The sequence below is a fragment of the Neovison vison genome, chromosome 9 (assembly GCF_020171115.1).
Source record: "Neovison vison isolate M4711 chromosome 9, ASM_NN_V1, whole genome shotgun sequence".
Classification (NCBI taxonomy): Eukaryota; Metazoa; Chordata; class Mammalia; order Carnivora; family Mustelidae; genus Neogale; species Neogale vison.
The window spans coordinates 59,880,269-59,901,253 of NC_058099.1; the positions used below are offsets into that span (position 1 = coordinate 59,880,269).

The window sequence follows — 20,985 nt, forward strand, 5'->3', positions numbered from 1 at the left end:
TCTATGGTTAATTAATTTGATTTAAAAAATATATACCTAAATGATCATAGCAAATATATATACATATATATAAAATGTGAAGTTATGCAAGGAATGACATTCATCATTAAATTCTGAGACAGATTTTGACCTCCTAGTTATATAATGAGTTTGAAAATGCTAATACATTCTGCTAATACAAAAAGCCTGGCTGAATTTGAAGAGGGACCACTACAAACACTGGAGCTCGCCTTCCCAAATAATTATATGGAGCTAGGTCCCCCTTGGTGATAACATATTAAATAAAATTAGTAAAACTTTACTTAATATAATTAAAATTCTGAAGGTTAGATTTAACCTATCTAATTAAATCTAATATACTGGGAAAACATAGCTTACTTTATAAGTAGTCAGAGCATTTGCAGATATATTGATTCTGAAGTTATTTATTTTTCTATTAATTTAATAGTTAAAGTCTATTTCAAAAAATGTGTTTTGAGCTTAACTTCAAGCTTGAGTCAGATAGGCGAAGCATAGTGTAAACTTTAATTTTATCCATATAAAGCTGATCTATACCCCAAAACATTTTTTTTTCTATTTTAAGCAAGTTCTTTCAGTTCATATAATTTGGTTGGTTTTAATTTGTAGAGTACATCTTAGCTCCCCATTTCACTTTTCGTGTCTGAGTCATCTTTTTTTCCCCCTTATTCTCCCATGATATTAGAATAAGAATCATTATTATACTTGTAAAGAAAAGAACTTTTGAAAAAAGAAGTATATTTTCTATAAACAGTATTTGGTCACATGATTGCTGGTTTGAAGAAAGGAGAAAATGCTGGATTGAGATTGAGAGTTATAGGAGGGTGCCTGGGTGGCTGAGTTGGTTAAGATACTGCCTTCTCTTCAGGTCATGATCCTGGAATCCTAGAGATGAGTCCCACCTCAGCCTCTCTGTTCAGCAAGGGGTCTGCTTCTCCTTCTGACCCTTACCCCTCCATGCTCTCTCTCTGAAGTAAATGAATTAATTAAATATATAAAAAAAAGAAATTTCTCAGAGAGAAGGGATCCCAATGTTTTGACTGCTTGATTTAGGGGACATACATGTTCTCAAAAGCCACATAAGCCACCCACTTCCACTTTTCAATGGAAAAATAACTCAATGATAAAACAGCAGAGATTAAAAAGAAATCCAGGGAATTTATATGTACATTTGCTTTAGCAATAATTTCTAAATATGTCTTACATACTATAAAAATTATAGACTAATTAAGATCATATAATGGGGGAAATGGAACTAATAAGAGAGGTCAGAAAAGACTTCAATTAGAAAGTAAAAAGTGAGTTGTTATTTTACGGAAGAGAGGAGTTAACTTTGGACTTGTGAAAGTGACAGAAGGTTCTAGGCAGATGGAACAGAATGATTAAGGGTTTGATGACAGAATAGACCAAAGTAAATAAATTCAAGAAACTGAAAGCTTATCAGAGTGTAGCTTCAAAGGGCATGGAGAGATGGATTCAGGCAAGATTCTGCTGAGTCTTATGAGACTTTGTGGCCTTTCTACTAAGTCCACTGAAATGTTTTTAAACTGAAAAGGATACAATCAATTGTCTGTTGCAAAATGAAAATTTCAGAGATTGGACTAGAGGCAGTTAAGTTCAAAGATGAGAGAAAGAGGACAAAGGTAGTATGAGACATGGAAAGAGGCAGAAGTGGTGGCTGCAGGGATAGGAAGAAGCAAGTGGACTATAGATAGAGTTTGGAAGTAATAGGACTTGGTGACTCTTTGGATATGAGAGAGGGAAAGAGTTTAGGCAAATCGTCAGTGATAACACCTAGTTTTATAGCAAATGGATCATGGTACAATGGTGGAAGACTTCTTTTGGAGGCATTTCCTTAGTTTTGTTTTAACCACAGTAAATTTAAAGTAGTTTTGTGACATAGACATGAAGATATGGAGTTGGAATTAGATAAACCTCTAGAGTTCAGAGGGAGCATTCTGGAATGAAGATATGAATCTGAAGATAATTTGCATCTAGGTGATAACTGATACCCTGAGCTAGAATGAGACCATGTAGGAAGAAGAGGGAATGAAGAGAAGTCCTTGGCCTGATCTTCAGGGATTCTCCCATTTAAGAGTAAGGTAGTAGGTAATAGATTCTGTTAAAGAAATAAGGTTAATGTGGTAAGAGATGTTAAGTGGAAAACCAGGAGAATTGGGTACAGAGAAATGGCTGAGAATGTTTAATGGATGGTCTCATTAACATTTTCAAATTCTGCTAAGAGATCACATAAGACAAAGGTCAGAACTCTTCTTTGGTACAGTCCTATCAAAGTCACTTAGGATGCTGGCGAGGGCAGTGAGGTGGACTAATGAGGTAGGAGCTAGAATATTATTGACTGGAAAGTCAGAGGAAGATGAGGTAATGGAGAACAGCAAGAAACACAGGTCTTCCCAGAATTCGGGTAGTAAGAAGTAGAATAGAGCAAGAAAGATGACGAGTGGGATGTGGTTCGTTCATTTTTTAAATGTTAGGCATTTATACAGGGTTGGAAACTAATAGAATTCAAAGGGGAGGGAGAAGTTGAAATATATGGGTGGGGGGTAATGACGCATAGTCAACTTCCTCAGAGAGCAGATGATGGGAACCAATTCAAGAAAGTGATTGGCCTTCATGAATAGAGCCAGCCCCTCAACTGTACCCAAAGGACAGACTATGGTTACATATAGATGCAAGTAAACTTATAGTTTGGTAGGTGGAAGATGAGAGAGTTCTAGTCTGAATGTTTTTATTTTCTCTTTAAATAGACATAAAGCTGTCTTCCAGTGGGGAAGTGAAGATGTCTAAGGTTTATGACCAAGGGAGAGAGTCTGAAAAACTTGTACAGAATGAAAGGATGAGTAACTGAAGAAATTGTGGTGGGATGGCCAGGCAGCATTGAAGGCCCGAAGTTGTTGAATAGAATTTACAAAATCATTGTTCCCTGTACATAATTTCTCAAGCCCTATGCAGCTCCTTGGCTTCAGGCACAGAGAAGGGCAATTACAGATTTTAGGTAATGTAAAGTGGGAGATGTGGGCTCTAGCAGAGAAGGTCAAAAATCTAAGAGCCTTGGGTAATGCTCTTTGGAGCTTGAAATTACCAAGGATGATAGCAGAGTTTGGGAGAAAAGGAAGACCACTGACCCTGGTGGGGGGAAAAGAGGGAAGAGGAGAGAGAGAAAGAGAGAGAGAGAAAGAAGAAGGAAAGAAGGAAGGAAGGAAAGAAAAGGGGGGTTTCTGAAGAGCTTCGTAAATGGCAAAAATCAGTGAGAGAAGATCATGATAATATAATAATAATAATATAGTTGAAATGTATGAACTTCAAAAAAAGAGGCAGTTGTTTATTGGCTTGCTTTATGTTTTTAGGTCAATGGGGGAGGGAAAAATACCTGAAAGAAGCAACAGTGAGCCAGGAGGGAAACCCTAGGCCCTCCATCTGAGGTTGGCTGGGTGGGGGAGGGGCATGAATACACAGACCCACATTAAAAGCCTGTGAGGGAAGCAGGGTTGTCAGGGGAAAACTAAGTTTCAGAAAAGGCAACAATTTGGGTTTTTGAAAAGCCATGGTTGCAGAGAACATGGCTGAAGTGTGTGGATATAGTTCCAGGCCAGACTGTCTTATAATATGGAGTTCCAAATTCCTTATGCAACATTTCTTTCAATGCAAGAGCTGCTTTGAAGTGGCTTTAACTTGACTGCTCTAGATGAATGCTTTGGACATCAGGAGACAGAAAAGCCATGCACATCCAGCTACACTGTTAATTACTTGCTATGGGAGAGGCTGTTCAATTCTTATCCCAGCCACAAGTTAAATGAACAGTTGGAGAGTATAGAAGAAAAGAATGGATTTTTTTTTTTTCTGTACAAGAATAACAACTCAAGTATGAAAGCAGAAGAAAAATTAATAGAATTCATCATCTTAACCTTGATTTCCAAGATTCAGAAAGAGGACAATGGGAGCTCTTGATAATGTGTAGTATCGTTACTTTAGGTGGAGAGAAGCAGTCCTCATTTAATGCAATTGGTAGTGAAAAGCAGGTGGTTCCCTGATGAGTGTGTTTATCAAGTACATCTGCAGTATTATTTTGTGTGCTCAGTTGCAGCCCCTGTCATTCTTCTCCAGGCTCATTTAACATGATGGACTTGTTTGACAAATCCTTCAGGTGGTAGGAGGATAGGAAGAGGAGGAAGCTTACTCTGGATTATGAAGTACAAGATACTGGCCTCTCTCGCACACACCCCAACTCTTCCTTCTCACCCTCCTTGATCATCATGATTATTGGTGGGAAAGAAAATGATTGGGTCGGTGATGTGATTCTGGGAGTCTGTTGATTAGTTGCTCAGATGGCACCATGGAGAGAATGTTCTAGTATAGTTGTCTGGTTTGACCTGAATTCTTGATTAGGGAGACAAAAATGTTTCACAAGCCCCTGAACTTGCATCTCAGGGAATGTCACTGAGTCCTACTTGAATAACGTAGTTCAGGTGCATTTCTCCTGCGATGATGGTCAGTACTAACAATAGTGGCTTGAATCAGTTTGGCGTGACTTGTCGCACACTGTGCTTTCATTTTTCGTAGCGTACAACTGAGATTAAGGGATGTTAAATGATCTGCCCAAGATCATACAGCAAATTAGTGACAGAGCTTCAAATTGTGGGCCAGATGTATCTACAGATGCCACATTCTTCACCAAAATACTCTAAAATAACACTGTTCAATATCATGAAAGCAACATGTGAAACCTTAGATTTCCTAGCGACTATAGCAAAAAGGACAAAGAAATAGGTAAAGTTAATTTTAACAGCATATTTTTTACATAATATATCTATAATATTATCATTTAGCATATGGTCACTATTAAAAATTTATTGCCGAGACACCTTACATTTAATTTTCATACATAGTTTTAAAAATCCAATGTCTTTAACACTGTGAACACATTTCAGTTCAGATGAGCCACATGTCTGGCTAGTGGCTGCCATATTGGACAGTGCAGCTCTAGACTCCGCTTATGGAAACTGAGTCCTTTATCACAGGGTTTTACTGAGTTTATTGCAGGTTTTGTTTTGATATGAATAGAAAGAGGCCTTCTTGTATGTGCTATTTGTCTCTGTGATATAACTCAGTGCAAGGTTGGTGGTGCCCATCCTGTGGTCTCTTCTCTTCCCTTTCTTCTCTTCTAAAAGTGTGTGTGCACATATGTGTATATGTTCATTTTTACAAGTCTCCACAAAATAATGGAGTTTTAAAAGTATTTTATAATACAGAGTAATGAAACAAAAAAAGAACCAGACTATTGCCAAGGTTAAGATATATATATATATAGATATATAGATAGATATAGATATATATTTGTATCCCGTTACTATGTGTTTTAATTTGGGTCATAATTTAATCTCTCTGGATTTGCCTTTTTGTTTACTGTCCTTATACAGTTTTTCAGAGAGCAAAATGATATTATACATTTAATATATTATATTTAATTAATATAGTATAATATAGTATACATTTAATATAATTCCTGAGAGGAAGCAATTGATGTGGTAGCCATTATACACCTATGTTTAGAGTTCTTATATAGTTACTACCAAAGATCAGGCAGAGTTACAAAGCATGAATACAAGAGCAGGATATGCAGTTTGTGGAAATTGCAAAACCATTTTTCAAATAGCCTATATCTACTTGTGAATAGGTACCTTTATACTTAGTAAAATTTTGGTTGACTGTTCTTAATGAGAGTATTCAATTACTTTTGCTCTTCTTATACATTTATTTTTTGAGATCTATTTTGAAGGCCCTCAGATAGTGGTTGTCTCCAAATTTCTGCAGTATTTATCTTGAGGTTTGCAACTTGATGGGTAGAAAACAATTATATTATTATATAACTGTTATGAAATTATGGGTAATTTTATATATTTAATTTCTTATTCAAATAAAAAGTATTTGGGGAGTATATAAATGAAATCATTGTTGTCATCATCTGGACATTCGTTTGAGCTAAGAGTAATTTTTACTATGCCGTTTCTTTAAAAAAAAAAAAAACCCTTATAAATTGATGTCACAGAAAATACTTGGTTTGGTAGCTGGTAATGTTGGATTTCAGTGTATTAAACTTGTATGTGCCCAGCACCAGGGTCTTAACAAACTGTTTCTGCTCTGTTTACGATACCTAATAAAGAGCAGTCAACCATGGTGGTATTAACCATACAAAATCTTTGAGGTCACACATAATGGTCTACCCATGTTATTTTTAAAATTGAACAAACAGGTGGCTATTCCTCATTAATGGGCAAGTCACTCCGTATCCATAATTTGCCTTCATTCTCAATCACTGGTCTGTGGAAGATTTAAGGACATATCCATTTTCTTTTTCCTTTGATCTGACCTTATTTTTGTCTGTCCATTCTTGTGCAGAGGTTACTACATAATAATTGTGCCTTTGAAGAAATCTCGTGGGAAATTTATCAAGCCATGGGAGAGTCCAGATGAGATGGAGTTAGATGAGGTAACTATGTGTTTGTTGGCTATGTCTTTCATTAGTTACTTAATTTATTAAACATACTCTTCCTCTGTATGGAAGGAAGTCTAATCCAGGTGCTGACTTATGGCTGGCTGGTCAGCTATTGGATGATTCAGTGCTATGGAGCTGGTAACCTCTAGGGATCCCAACAAAGAACTTTTTGCTTTAATTAAAAGACATTTAGCTGCAGTAAATCTTACAACGTGTCTAATCTTTGCTGGTTTTAATATTTTGCCCCTTGCCTCTTGTAAAACATGATGCAAGGTGTGGAAGTTGAAGTGAATTGTGAGCAAAGACTTAATCATCATTGTTATGAACTCCAAGGTCTGCTTCATTAGTGTAGTTTTAGCTGAAGCTGTACAAGTGCTAAATCGCGATTTGCACCAGAATTCAACATCTGACCTGCTTTGCGTTCTTGACCAGTTTCTCACAGAATTACACTGATTAGCATGTTTGCCTTATTCTATATTTTGTGGTATTTCAGAATCAAATATGCATTCAACCTCAGGGACAAAAAAAAAAAAAAGAAAAGTAAAGAAACACTTTCCCAATTCTGAGCCAAGAAAGAAATATAGAACAAAAATCAGAGCACACACTAAATAGTATGATTTTAATTTCTGAAATCTTACAACAATAGTAGGTGCATTTTAATTAATACTCTTTTTGCAAAAAAAAAATTGGTTTTGGTTTTGGTTTTTTTTTTGCAAATTAATACATAGTAAGAAGAATAAGCCCTATGTATTATATATTTTATTTAGATGGGAAAACTGATCAGAAATGTTAAGCCATATCCCCAAAGGTCCAAGCAAGTTAATGGCTGTGGTTCAGTCAAATACAGGAGAAACTTTGCTATTTTAACATGATGCTGGTTTGAATCACTTCAGAAAGCAAATTAAAAGTTCCCCATTTGGGGACATATGAGATTTTAATCTGTTGAGTTTATTTATAACTTAAGCTACATCTTATAGCCCAACTTGTTGTATCCAAGTATTTTCTCCACCTTAAATTAGTGCAAACACAGCAAGAGAAAGTAGAAATTCCTTAGCTGCCGTACAGGGAGAGATGTTTATTTCATCCATGTCTGCACTACGGAGACTGTGATCTGATATATGAGGGCTGTTAGCTTCTTTCGGCAGACAGGCACCCTCTCTAGACACATGGTTCATCTTCACCCACTTCATTTATCTGAGTTAAACTTGATTGAGTTCAGAAGGGGAGATGAGTTCAAGGTTAGAATTATGTTTTTATTTCAGTATTTTATGATTACATAAGCATTGGAGGGGTATAATTTGGGATAAAATTTCAATAATGTCAATTAATTTATGTTATAATTTTTTCTGTTAATAAAGCAGGAACAAAATCATTTGAACAATATGAACAAAATCACTCCTATGTTAGAGGAATAGTAATCTCCCATCTGAATGTGAAATGTCAACTGATCTTTTGAGAATTTTTTTTTAAGATTTTTATCTATCTAATAGAGGGACAGAGAATGAGTGAGTGAGAGAGAGAGAGAGAGAGAGAAGGGGTAGGAGGAAGGGCAGAAAGAGAAGCAGACTCCCCACTGAGCAGGGAGCCCAAAGTCGGGTTTGATCCTGGGACTCCAGGATCATGACCTGAGCTGAAGGCAGCCATTTAACGAACTGAGCTACCCAGGTACCCCCCCTTTTTAATTTAAATTCAATTAGCCAAAGTATAATACATCATTAGTTTTTGATAGTCAGTGATTTATTAGTTGAGTATATCCCTCAGTGCTCATCATATCATGTTCCCTCTTTATAGATGATCCTTTTGTAAAATTTCAAAGTAAGGCATGCTTTTACTTGCAACTGACTAATCAGTTAATTTTGAGATTGCTATTACTTACTATTTTAATCAGCTCTTGAATGAATTACTGAATTTAAATGTAAAGGTAACTTGTAGAATCTATGAATCTTTCCTCCTGTTAAAAGCAAGAAACAGAGCGCCTGGATGGCTCAGTGGGTTAAGCCTCTGCCTTTGGTTCAGGTCATGATCTCAGTGTCCTGGGATTCAGTCCTGTGTCGTCCCCCAACCCCCATGGTGCTCTCTACTCAGCAGGGAGCTTGCTTCCCTCTCTCTCTCTGCCTCCCTCTCTGCATATTTGTGATCTCTGTCTGTCAAATAAATAAATAAAATCTTAAAAAAAAAAAAGAAAAAGCAAAAAACGAGTTACCAAGGAAGTAAGATCCAACCCAAAAATGATGTCAAATACTTTTAAATAATAACCTTTTCCTAGAAATAGAACCATTTGCTAGCAATAGGAAGCTGATTCTTTTTTATAGCCAGGTTTTAACCTCCAAAATGCACGGCAATGCTAATGGATTAAAGTATAGAGCTATATGACATTGAACTTTCCTGCAATTAAATTCTATGGGTCTGTGCTGCTGATTCCCATAACAAAGGGCCATTTTAATCATCCCATGAGTTGTGGTGCATTAATCTGTATAATAGTTTGATAAAGAACATTTATTAATTCAAAATTTTGGGGTCAGGATGGGTTGTTTCCCACTTTTCTTACCAATATAATTGAGACCACATTGTAGAATTAATGGTGGAAGAAATAAGATATGCATTGACTGGAAAATGAAAATTATTTCTGATAAAAAACGAAAGCCCTTGATATATCTTTTGGAATTACCTCCAATACATTTTGTAGCTATTGTGTAGGGGAACAAATGAAACTAGGCTATGGCCTCACTTTATGCTTACTCATCCAGTTTCTGATCCCTACAGACATTTTTCCCCCTATCATGGCTAATAAAAGCATTGTTGTAATTTTATCTATAGCTTGGTACTGCCAGCTTTGACAAAGCAGTGTTCCTTTCTTAAATGAATTTGACCAAGTGATTTTTTAGAAAGGCCTATAATTCAAATCATTGAAACTATATCATCGAATATAATGGTGGCCTAAGGGGATTTCCACATGTATGCTTCACATCTAGGCCCATAAAAAATGGAAAGAGGCTTCCTAAACAGAGTTACTCTCAATATTATCTTCTGAGCTCATTCATCGTTTGTCTGGAGATAATCTCCACATAATAAATTCATGCGCTGGAACTTCTGTTGTCAAGGTCAGACTGGGCAGAGCAGACGTTCATAGTCAAACTGAATTTTGGACAGAATGACTCATAAAATATTAGTTATATTTAATTCAGGGCAGGTCTTATACTGTATCATAAGCTTTTTGTTGCCTTTACTTCAAAGGCTTGCTGCTAAATGATGTGGTCATTTGTATTTGTAACTTCAACATACTGGGTAGCTTTTGGGTCATCTGAGCACGCTTGACCAATGTAAAATATAACACAGGAAGCATCCTGCAGAAATTAGAGCAACCTTTAGGGGCAGAGTTGATATTCCAGGTTTGACCTTAAGGAATGGCCGCATTACATCTAAGGAGCACCAAAAAATCTAAATATTTTATTCTAAGGTACTTCCTCTAAGTCTTCTAAAGAAACCTTAGCAAAAAGGTACTTGTGGGGATGACAGTGATGTGGATGAATTATGACAGTTGCATACATGTGAAATATGGATAAAATCAAGGTAGAGTTTGATCAGTGAAGTGGAAGAGGGGAACATAGTAACATAAACAACTAATGGTAAATATTTCTGATTAACCAACTTCAAAAAGCTGTTCAGCTCATCTGTAGTACATTTATCCTTAAAGTAATGGCTCATTGTTTACTACATATCAATAATAATATTCATAATGACTTTTCCAATATACTGTTAAATATTTTGTATCAGATTTTTTTTAAAAATAACATCTTATAGTTCATGTAATTTTCATTGCATCAATAAACTCAAAGATAAAGAAAATATTAGAGCATTATAAATTGAATTCAAAACAATGTGGGCACAGATTACCTGTATAACCCAAAGAGTGTTCACATGTTTGATTTGCATTTGGCCAGCTGAATGCATTTATAATCCTGTGTAGTATGCCATCAGGTTCCCAACATAAGGATTTAACGTTTGCTGTATATAGACTCTCACAGAAGCCTGGCTTTGGGAGCTAAGCAAATATCACTCCTTCAGTTTTTAATCTGTGATTCCACTTATATAACAAGAGTAGCAAATAATTTCACCATAATGTTCCCATTAGTACCTTAACTTTATTTATTGAGTTAAAGACAATTTTCATTCAAAAAAAAAAGAAAAAAGGCATCACGGACTGCTGTAAACCCTTTCCCTGGTTACGTCTTGTGAAATACCAATATATTTAAGGGAAGAAGACAAAGCTAACTTCAACATTACTTTGAAATCATTTATCATAAAATACCACTAATATAACTTTCTAATGAAAAAGGTGAAGGCCAAATAGGAATATTGAAACATAAGTTCTACCTTTTTCTTTTAAAGATACTTGAAGGGTTTTTGTGTCCATGTGTATGTTTGTTTTCTTCAGGGTAATATTAAACTTAATGTTTATCTACCCTGCCTCTTTGACCTGGGAAGAAAATTCAACGTCTCCAAGGAACTATCAGCTCCAGAAATAATGTGACTATAAATGGGAGGAATAAACAAAAAGGTTATTTAAGGAGCTAAGAAACCAAGTCAAGCCACAAATTATTAAATGAGTGACAATGTCTATTTAAAATAAGTTTCAATTAAAACTTGGTCATTAGATTCTATTTCTGGTGATTTGAGGGAATTTGTATTGTATAAATGATCTCATTACTAAAAAGCATCTAACCTCTCCCCAAATTGATCATAACTGATGGCTTCAAATGAGGTTACTATTTGTTTGATAAGTAACAGTAATAAAGCCTGCAGGGCAGGCTTTTGTGAATCAAGCTGACTTTTTATTTAGGTTATAATGCACTCTTGCCCTTTTAGAAGATTTCATTAGGGTAGACAATCATATGAACTACCATTGAAGGAAGGGTCTAATCATCCTGTGTTTTAGCTTGGACCTTGCAAGAGCAGTCTAACACCTTACTTTAACAGCAAGACAAGCATTTGAAATATAGAACTGAGATTTAGTGATGCAGACATGGTACATGAAATGTGGACAAATTTTATTTGAGCTGTTCCCAGGCCTGAATTAATTTCTCCCATTAAATAGTCATTAAGTTGGGTTATTGTTGTTTACATTTCTTTTTCTGTTTCCCACTTTTTTCCCTTAAGCTGCTTAAAGAAATATCTAGGAAACGCAGAAGCATCCGATATGGGAGAGAAGTTGAATTAAAGCCATATATTGCTGCTCACTTTGATGTTCTTCCTACTGAGTTCACCCTGGGGGATGACAAACATTATGGTGGATTTACAAACAAGCAACTCCAAAGTGGTCAAGAATATGTCTTCTTTGTGTTAGCAGTGATGGAACACGCAGAGTCTGTAAGTTAATTGTGCTGGCATCTCTTTCCTTTGGTATTATTCCTTATTTCACCAGAATATGGCTATTTAGGGAGAATATGTAGATATATTCACCCTAATTATTTCTCATGAACTCCTAGTTATTTCTCATGAGCTATCATTAACTTAAATGGAGCAAATACTCTTTAAATACTGCTGAGTAAGCTGCTTGAGATTTCATAATAAACAAGGCCATGTCTCTAATGACATGGAATTTAGGTGGACTTTATGGCTTCTGAAGTGTCAAACTGTTAGGATATTGTTCTTGAAACCATCAATGTGACACATACGGAAAAGAGGGTGATACCCATCACTGCACAAAATCTCCTTCGTCGTCCTTTAAAAACGTTCTCAGAGAAGTTTATTTGATTGCAATAGGAACTATCAAGTCCTGCAATTAAACATAGTGTATTTCCAGGTATTCAAAAATACTGATTGAGGGTGATTGTGTTTTATTCTCCTGCAGCTGCCAGCGAGCCCACATTTTCTACCCAGATTCATAGGAAGGTCTATCTAGGAAAAAGGCAAGCACAGTCAGCTTCTTTAATTATAGCAATTTACCAATGACTTTATCAGTGAAAAGCCAAGAATGTTAGAAAATAATTCAATAAAACAGAGAACTCTTAAGGTACTCTAAATAATGAGTTGTCTCCTTTTATGTAATTCATCTTGCTCTTATGTCGTTTTATGCTTCAGTTGCTGTACTGTTAAAAAGGAGAGAGAGGGAGAAAGAGAGAGGGAGGAAGAGAAATTGTAGCTGGGAAGGGGGGTGAATTTGGAAGTTCACATTAACATTTAATATACATATTCTAACTGTATCTTTCTAATAGGCGCCTAAAACTGACAGGCGTGGCAGCTCAATTGGGCCAGTCACTTCCCGGATAGAGGAAGCCTGAGATGTATCAAAGATTTCTTCACCTCAGGTGTTAGCATATACAGTGGGGCGTCTCTTCAGATGACTGAAGGAATTCCCCCGTGGAAAATCAAAACACAAAGGCAGCCTTTATGCCTGGTTTACCTTTGTGCACAGAATGTCATTTGAAAACAAAGTGACAGGCTCCCTGGAATTTTAATGCACAGATACGCTTTCTCTTTATAGTTGAAGGTTTTAAGTCAGAACATCAAGGGAATAGAATGTTAGAAATCATCTTTTTCTTTCTTCTTTTTAATGACTTTTAGATATTTGAACTAATTTTCTTTGCATAGCTCCAAGACGTTTCAGAAAGCACATTCAGACCATTGAGGCAGATCAGAGAATTCAGCAAAGAGAAGCCTCAGCGGACATTGCGGGCTGATGGCATCACTGTCAGAGACTCTGGTTTGAATTCTCCCAGATGTTCCTAGTGTTTAGATATATAACCAGTGATGAAGAGTCTACCCCATCCCTTAGTATGTCATTTCACTGTCTCATTAATTATGCAATTTGGACTTTTTCAAAATAAATTATCTGAATTGTTCCTTTCCTACATCAGCTTTCTCAGCAGTGTTTTTTATGTGCTGTTTTCAGGCTAGCACCTACTTTACAGAGAAGACTTGTATCCAACTGGTATAATGTTGGTAGTGATGCCATCAAGGTTTTATGAAAAATTGTTAAGCACCTAACCACTCCCAGGCTAGGCTGAAAATTTTCATAGAAAATATCACCCCCCCCCAAAGATGTGAGTTTTCCCTAGTAAATTACTGCCTCATCTTAAGAGTATCGGAGGACTGGTTTAGAAGGACCAAAGGCTATCACCTCCATGCTTTGAACAAGTTTTGATTTTCATGAGGCTAGTATCATTTTATGGTTTGGTTTTGTTTTCTCTTCATTTTCACATGTCTCTATTTCCTGATTTGGGATGAAAGTCTGTGTGCTTTGGGAAAACCTCTGCCTAGATTTGTATCTTGGTTGACCAAGATGATTATCTCAAAGACCCTTGGTAAAGAATTTCAAATCACAGAGTTTTGTTTACTTTCGTCTGCCAAACAGTTTGAGTGTGACCTACAAGATAGAAAGGGGAAAGCATAAACCAAAACAAACAATTATGCTTATATAAAGAATCCTGTTTCTTGGATATTTAGTGTCTTTGCCAAGTCCTTACACTGTACATATCCTTTATTTAGCTGCTTCTGAGAAGGTTGGAAATGTACTGAATTTTTATCTTTTGACACATTAGCAAATCTGGAAATGTAGTCAGTCTCTTACCTAAGTACAATGGAGAAAGTGGGATAAAAGAATAGAAAACAAACATTTAGGAGGGTATATGCCCTCCAGATTGACCATTAAGCTTGCTGCACTTAAATTCAGAATCTATGCCCTAAATTAATTCTTTAAATGTGTATGAAAAAAATAGATATACTTCATATTTCATGGAGAAATGAGAATATTCTCCATGTCATGATAAGATCAGCCATTTGAAAAGATGAACATGTTATTTGCTGAAGATTTGCTGGGAACCCATTAAGTGCAAACCTCTGTGCTAGCTATTTAAGTGTACAAACACAAACAGTATATAAATCCCTACTTTCCTGGAGTTTATAGTTTCATTAAAGGAAATAAGGTGTTTGCACACATACAAAAGGAAAATAGAGTTTGATGAATACCATTAAAAAAGAAATAAAGGACTACCTGAAATTTTCAAAATTATTTTTACCTATATTTTGTGAAATGATTGATTATTTCCAGTTACGGAGTGATAGCTTCCCTGGAGGCAGTATTTCAGTGGGGCTTTGGAGATCAGTCAGATTACAGGAGCTAAATGTTGTGGAACTTGTGAAAGAGTTAAAGAGAGAGAATTGAGCATGTAGGGAATAGTAGGGAGAAGCTCACTATGCTGGGAAATGTTGTGTGTGATACAGAAGGTTAAAACAAAATCATAGAGGCCCTTAAAATCCATGCTAGAATGTCTATGGCTTATTTAGGAATCACCAGAGAGCCTCCTGAAGGTTTTATAGCTACAGTTTAGGATAATACCTCTAGCAGCATTAGAGACTGGTAGAGGAAAAAAGAAACTCTTGGTATGCTCTGGGTGGCCAAGAATGAGGTCCTGAAGAAAAGTGGTACCCATGAGACTGGGAAGAGGGTAGAGTGACCTGAGGGTCATTGGCAGAATAAATTCAGTAGTTTTTCATTCCTAGGTATTGAGAGGATGAGACAAATTAGCGAGTTGAAAGGAAGGTCTATCCAGGAAGTTGGGAAATGGTACATGCAATTCTTAACTTTCAGGTAGATGTAAGAATCTCTAGCAGTAATTGGAAATGAAGGTCTGGGACTTAGCAAAGTTTCTGACTTTAGAAACATTAATCAGGAAGTAATCTGCATAGAAGCTGGTAGTTAAAGGTAAGGATGATCTTGGCAGAGAAGGGAGAACATGAGTAGCAGAAAATAAAACTTACAAATTCCGACACAGAATAGATTCGGAGGTGGTCATGATCAGTTGGCAAGATGAGAATGCGACCAGTTGAATAAAGAAGTAGGAGAATCAGCGGAGGAGTTTCAAATAAGGCTCAATCTTCTAGGGCAAATCTGGAAAAGATATCTGGAAGGGAATGAATAATGATAATTTGATTTAGCAAATGAGAAAGCAGAGCAAGTGGTAGTGCTGGAGTGAGAAGGGATGAGGAGCTAGTGGCAGGACAGGTGGGGCAGCACATAGGTGTGGATTGGTCTCTACTGGAGAAAGAAAGTCTAAGGACCTTATATGGGGGGACAGAGTCCAGAGAATACTATACTAAGCCTGAAATGAGACATAGGATGTTATAAAAAAAAATGTTATAGAACTCAGTCCATTCATTCACCAAGTAACTATATATTTTTCCCAAATTCATTTAGGGAAAGTTAACAAATATAATTATGTATTTAAAGTGTACAACATGATGATTTGATGTACAATGTACATTGTGGAATGGTTACCGAGATCAAGATTATCAACCTATCCATCTGCTCACATAGTTAACTCTTTGTGTGTGTGTGTGTGCTGAAAAATACTTAACGTCTACTCTCAGCAACTTCTGAATATATAATACTGTGTTATTAACTATAGTCACCATGCAGTACATTAGATCCTCAGAAGTTCTTATAACTGATGTTTTGTACCCCTTGACCTACATGTCTCCATTTCCCCTTCCCCAAATACTGACATTTTTTCTATAAATATTTACTTTTTAAATTTGTTCTCCTTAACTGGCTGAGAAGGTCGTTAGGGCTGAAACTATAATATTTCTGTTGATTTTCACATAACACGCAACACCTTGGCACAATGTAAATGCTCATTGAACATTTTGTAAATGGTTAACTGTTTTCATTTACACTTCATAAGACCATTTAATATGTCATATATAGATCCCAAAGAAAATGTGTCTGCAGAGTAATTTATACCATCAAAAATGATTTTATTAGAAAATATTTCACTGTACAAGGAAATTTACATTGCAAGACCTCTTTACCTTTTCCTCCTTCCTCCCTTTTCTCCCATTTCTTCTCTCATCCTTTTCCCTCCCCTCCTTTCTCACTGACATTGTTTCATACACTTAACATCGCATCCACTAAGTTCTGAATTTTTGCTTCTTCTAATGGTATAGATATATGTGAGAAAACCATTAGTTTATAAGTAATACAGACTCTGTTTTTCCTCAGAAGATGTATGCAACCAGTCCCTACTCTGACCCTGTTGTGTCAATGGATCTGGATCCACAGCCAATCACAGATGAAGAAGAAGGCTTGATCTGGGTTGTAGGTCCTGTCCTTGCGGTGGTCTTTATCATCTGCATTGTCATTGCTATCCTTCTTTATAAAAGGTAGGTTTGCCCAATATTTCTATTGCAGTCTTGGTAATCCTACTATGGTCATTATGTGGTTACTATTAATGAAGTACTGTTGTGTAGTCTCCACAATCATTGGAAAATGTTTCCATTGGATTAGAATGAAATGTAAAGATTGTGCTGTTTCAAATCCCATTCAAGTGTGGTATAGACTTTCTTGACCAGCATTCATGGATCCTAGCCTTGGTTTTATGAGCTACTTTATGCATTAGGAGCACTTTGCATGACACTTTGCAAGAAATGAGTACATTCATAAACAGATAATTCCAAACTTGCACCTGAAAGCTTTAGATGATTAATTGCTCAATTTCAACATGGTTTTAGAAATGCTATTACAAACCTACACATCTATTCCCATTCCACATGTCTAATGAATGCATGAGCTAAGATTTTTTTTCCTGTAGCTATTTCTCAAAACATCGAAAATAGCTAACATTTGAAGATAAAGGAAGGAAAAATGTGAAGAGAATTTTTTTTAATCTTTTTCTTTCTATAATCTTTATTCCAATAGTGAATTCTATTGTCCAAGAAGGAATATAAGGTACCGTTTTCCTTTAAAAAACTAAAACCACAACCTAGACCTTTATACTCCCAAGTTTTGATCCAATTTAGTGTCTTTGACTACAATCAGGATGCAGATAATCCACATGTACCACCATGTTTTCTGATCTTCCACACTTTATCAGTTACATTTCTGCCTTATTTAGAGTAAGCTAGATTTCTCCCCTAGTCCCAGTCAGTTGGAAAGGGTACATTAGTAATTCTTTCCCTAAATCCTTTCTGACTTACAAAGTATATGATCTTAAATATATAAAATTATAAAAATTAACATATATAATAAATTCTCTTAAATGTGTAGAATGGCTAAATTCTAAATTATCTCCCTTTATATCACTTTTTTCTTTTCTTCCAATCCAAATTTTATTTTTATGAAACTTTAATCTATGTTCCCATTTTTCTTTGTAGGATGTCATCTTTCAGAATGCTACTGTGAAGATGATATCTTCCCTGTACTGTGCAATAGCCCCCTCACTCCATAAACTTGACTTTCAAAATCAGATGAGAATGTGTTCGTTTTGATTCTTACTGACATGCTTCATCTGATAATCTTGTTTTCATTATCTCTTTTTCTTATTTATCTAGCTCCCTTCACTGGGTTTATATTAATTATTTCTACCTATATTCTTTTTTTAAGCATGTTCTTCTTATGTTCCTGAAATAGTCTTTTTTTTTTTTATAACCACTTCTCAACTTAAAAAAATATCCTTTAAGACACTTGTCCTTTACAAAACTTTCTCTTAACAGGCTGTGCTCCATTTTATTTCAATGTAAAGAGAGGATTGAAAGAGAAGAAAAATTAAAGAAGGAAGTTCATAACCATAACCTATTAAATTGCCTCTCCTATTTTAGACTTAGGAAGAAGGAAAAGAAATATCCATCATTATTTTTTTTTTTCTGATCACTGTCATCACTCAGTTATCCACACGATAAGATGGCTGAAAAAGCAAGTAATTTAAGGCCAAACTTTCTCTTAGATGATGGTTTCAATCTCCCCATCCGCATATTATATCAGTGTGTATTGAGTTGTGTCTCTTGTGTAAGGAGTAAAGGCAGGAAGTACAAGGTGCCCGCATGCCCCAGAACAATAACAAATCCTGAGTGGGTCCAAGCAGGAGCTGATATCCTGTGCTGTTTATATGCCACACTCATGACCAGAAAATAATATAAAAATAAAAGACTAAAAGTAGAATTATCTTTGTTTTCTGTGATATATATTTAGATGGCCAAATCCTGCTGTGGGAGTCAGATCAGAAAGTGCTTGTGGATGGTGGATGGTTACATTTCTAGACCATGGCACGTGACATTTTGTGATTTTCCAAAATGAACAAAATGCTTGTTGTATTTTTTTAAGTTGTGTTTCATTTGGCTATATTTGGCTATCATTAAGTCATGTCACTTTATAGAGATGCGTGTGGCATTTGTGAGTTATGTAAATGTGAAGAAATAAGATTATAACCTTGATAATTTTTTAAAGATTTATAATTTAGTGTTCCTTGCCTGATGTGCATGTGCTTGAGGAAAAATTCAACTCGGTTATATATTTTTTCTAATCCTTCCAAAAAAGCATCACATTTAAAGATTTTATGACTCTGTTAAAATAGAGTTGCATTTTAGTGTGTGCATATGTAAGCATCGTCTAATGCAATTGTTGGGAAATGCACACATCCTCGAATGCTAAGTATATTTAGCCAACCATCTGAAGGCCCATGAAGCGTTTCTGAAATAGAAATGCTTGCTTCAGCAGTAAAGAACATTCCTGACTTGAAATTCAAGTAGACCCAACAATGTCCTTCTTGATTATCATGATGCAGTTCAAGAGGAAATCTTCTGTAGGCAATGAATAGTGTCTTTTATAGCTTAGATTCTGAGCAAAGTTAATTATATAATAAATACTTCATCCCTCTTTTTAGGTGTCTTTCAGTTTATACATAGGTCATCAGTAATGACTCAGAATTGAATATATCATTATTATTATTATTGTTATTAAATATTATTAACTCACATTATCTTGATAATACCATTTATCACACACACCTGCTTACTAAACTACTTGCCAGAGGAGTAGATCTAGAGCTGTGGATGGGTTATTCATATAAAAAAGCATATTTTATAGATCTGTGTGAGGAGATTAAGACTTATTCCTGTTAAGTATATTGATGTGGAACTAGTACACTCTTTTATCTGGCATTATATTTATATGACTTTAGTTTTAATCTAGTAATTTGTAAGCCTATAATACATTGATAATCAGTGACATCAACTGAGGCTTTATAAGAACCCTGAAATTCCTGCTGAACCATAAGAAAATTAAAATATATTTGGTAGGTCTTTAGTGTAATGAATTCTCTTGCCCTGTGATTTTTAAAAATTTATTCTCTATATATGATGTACACAAGTTTTCAAAATGTGAATCATAGAGATTAGATGGTAGGAAGGATTAGAAAAACACTGATCAGGGAATCAGGGAACCTAAGTTCTAGCTCTGTGACTAGGTAACTAATTGGGGTAGAAATTCACGTTAATATTCTGGGCCTCAGTTTCCTCGTTTATAAAGTAAGTAGGTAGACTAGATAATTGAACCCTTTTAATAATAATGTTCTTTAATCTGACAACATAAAAACCTAAATAATAGAATTATTGTTATAACATTTATGCTTCCAGTGTATATATGTTTTTAAAATATGACTCCAGGTTGTTCTCCATTTATCCACCCCACAAAAAAGAAAATAAAAGAAACCATAAAATAAATGAACACTTAGATATCCATCTACTGAGTATACTTGTTCCATGTGTAAGGCTTTTTAGTCATTAGTTCTAGCATGGTCCAGGAATTATTTATATAGAATATATTTTCAAAATAAAACGTTAGCCTGACTTTATGGGAATGAATTTCAAGATGGATGAGAAGTATTTATTATGTACTATGGAAGAAAAGAAAATATGGACTAGGAGTTCAGAAGGATCTAAGGCACTATTTAAACAAAATTAACATCTTTAAAAAGTAATAGTCAAACTTAAATAGATATTGTGGACAGAGTGAATAATTCCCATGTCCACCTGTAGATGTTCATGTATGAAAGCCATGGGATAGATGGGATGAAAACACAGACTTCAGTTTTTCAAGCTTTCCCCCAGTTCCATCATTAACCACTCTCTGTGGACTGTGCCTTACTAGTCTTCTCACTGTGTGCCAACTTTATGCATATTTCCAAGATGTCATCAAGAAATAAATACAGATCAGGACATTTTGAGATGCTACGGAGAAGTATATTGCCATGCCCAACCACACTGGGCAATGCTGATTGATTCTGCCTTCTGGCCTTTGAGTAGATCCTTCTACATACCTGAAATGCCTTTCCTCTGACTCCCCATCCTCTTTTCTTGGCCTGGCCAACTCTGAAACATCCTTTAGAAGTAATCTAAGATGCCACCTATTAAAAAGTCTTTCTGGGTGCCTCCCTCTTGCCTTGTTCTCTTTACCTGTTCAGGCTCCCCTAAGGGTGTTCCCTCGTCTATACTCTTCAGAGCACTTTCTGCTTATGGATGTCACAGAACCATCACATTACTGGACTTGCTCATATCCTTGTCTTTCTTGCCCCCACTAAATTGTATGCCAGGGACTCTGTCATTTCCTGTTATCCCTTATGCCTAGTAGATTGCATGGCACAGAGGGTTAATGAGTAATCAAACTTATATCAATTGGATAG

At 35.7% G+C, this 20,985-nt stretch overlaps 1 protein-coding gene across 38 annotated transcripts in view; it reads left to right on the forward strand.

The window, feature by feature from the left end:
• Positions 1-20,985, forward strand: part of PTPRD (protein tyrosine phosphatase receptor type D) — a 2,250,073-nt gene that overhangs the window by 2,100,273 nt on the left and 128,815 nt on the right. For 30 of the 38 annotated variants that reach the window (XM_044265686.1, XM_044265656.1, XM_044265663.1 and 27 more), the window contains 3 exons: positions 6,436-6,526; positions 11,690-11,899; positions 16,533-16,693. In XM_044265686.1, coding sequence (XP_044121621.1) covers positions 6,436-6,526; positions 11,690-11,899; positions 16,533-16,693 — 462 coding nt within the window. The remainder of the gene's footprint in view (positions 1-6,435; positions 6,527-11,689; positions 11,900-16,532; positions 16,694-20,985) is intronic. The other 8 variants (XM_044265660.1, XM_044265666.1, XM_044265688.1 and 5 more) reach the window with 1 other exon arrangement.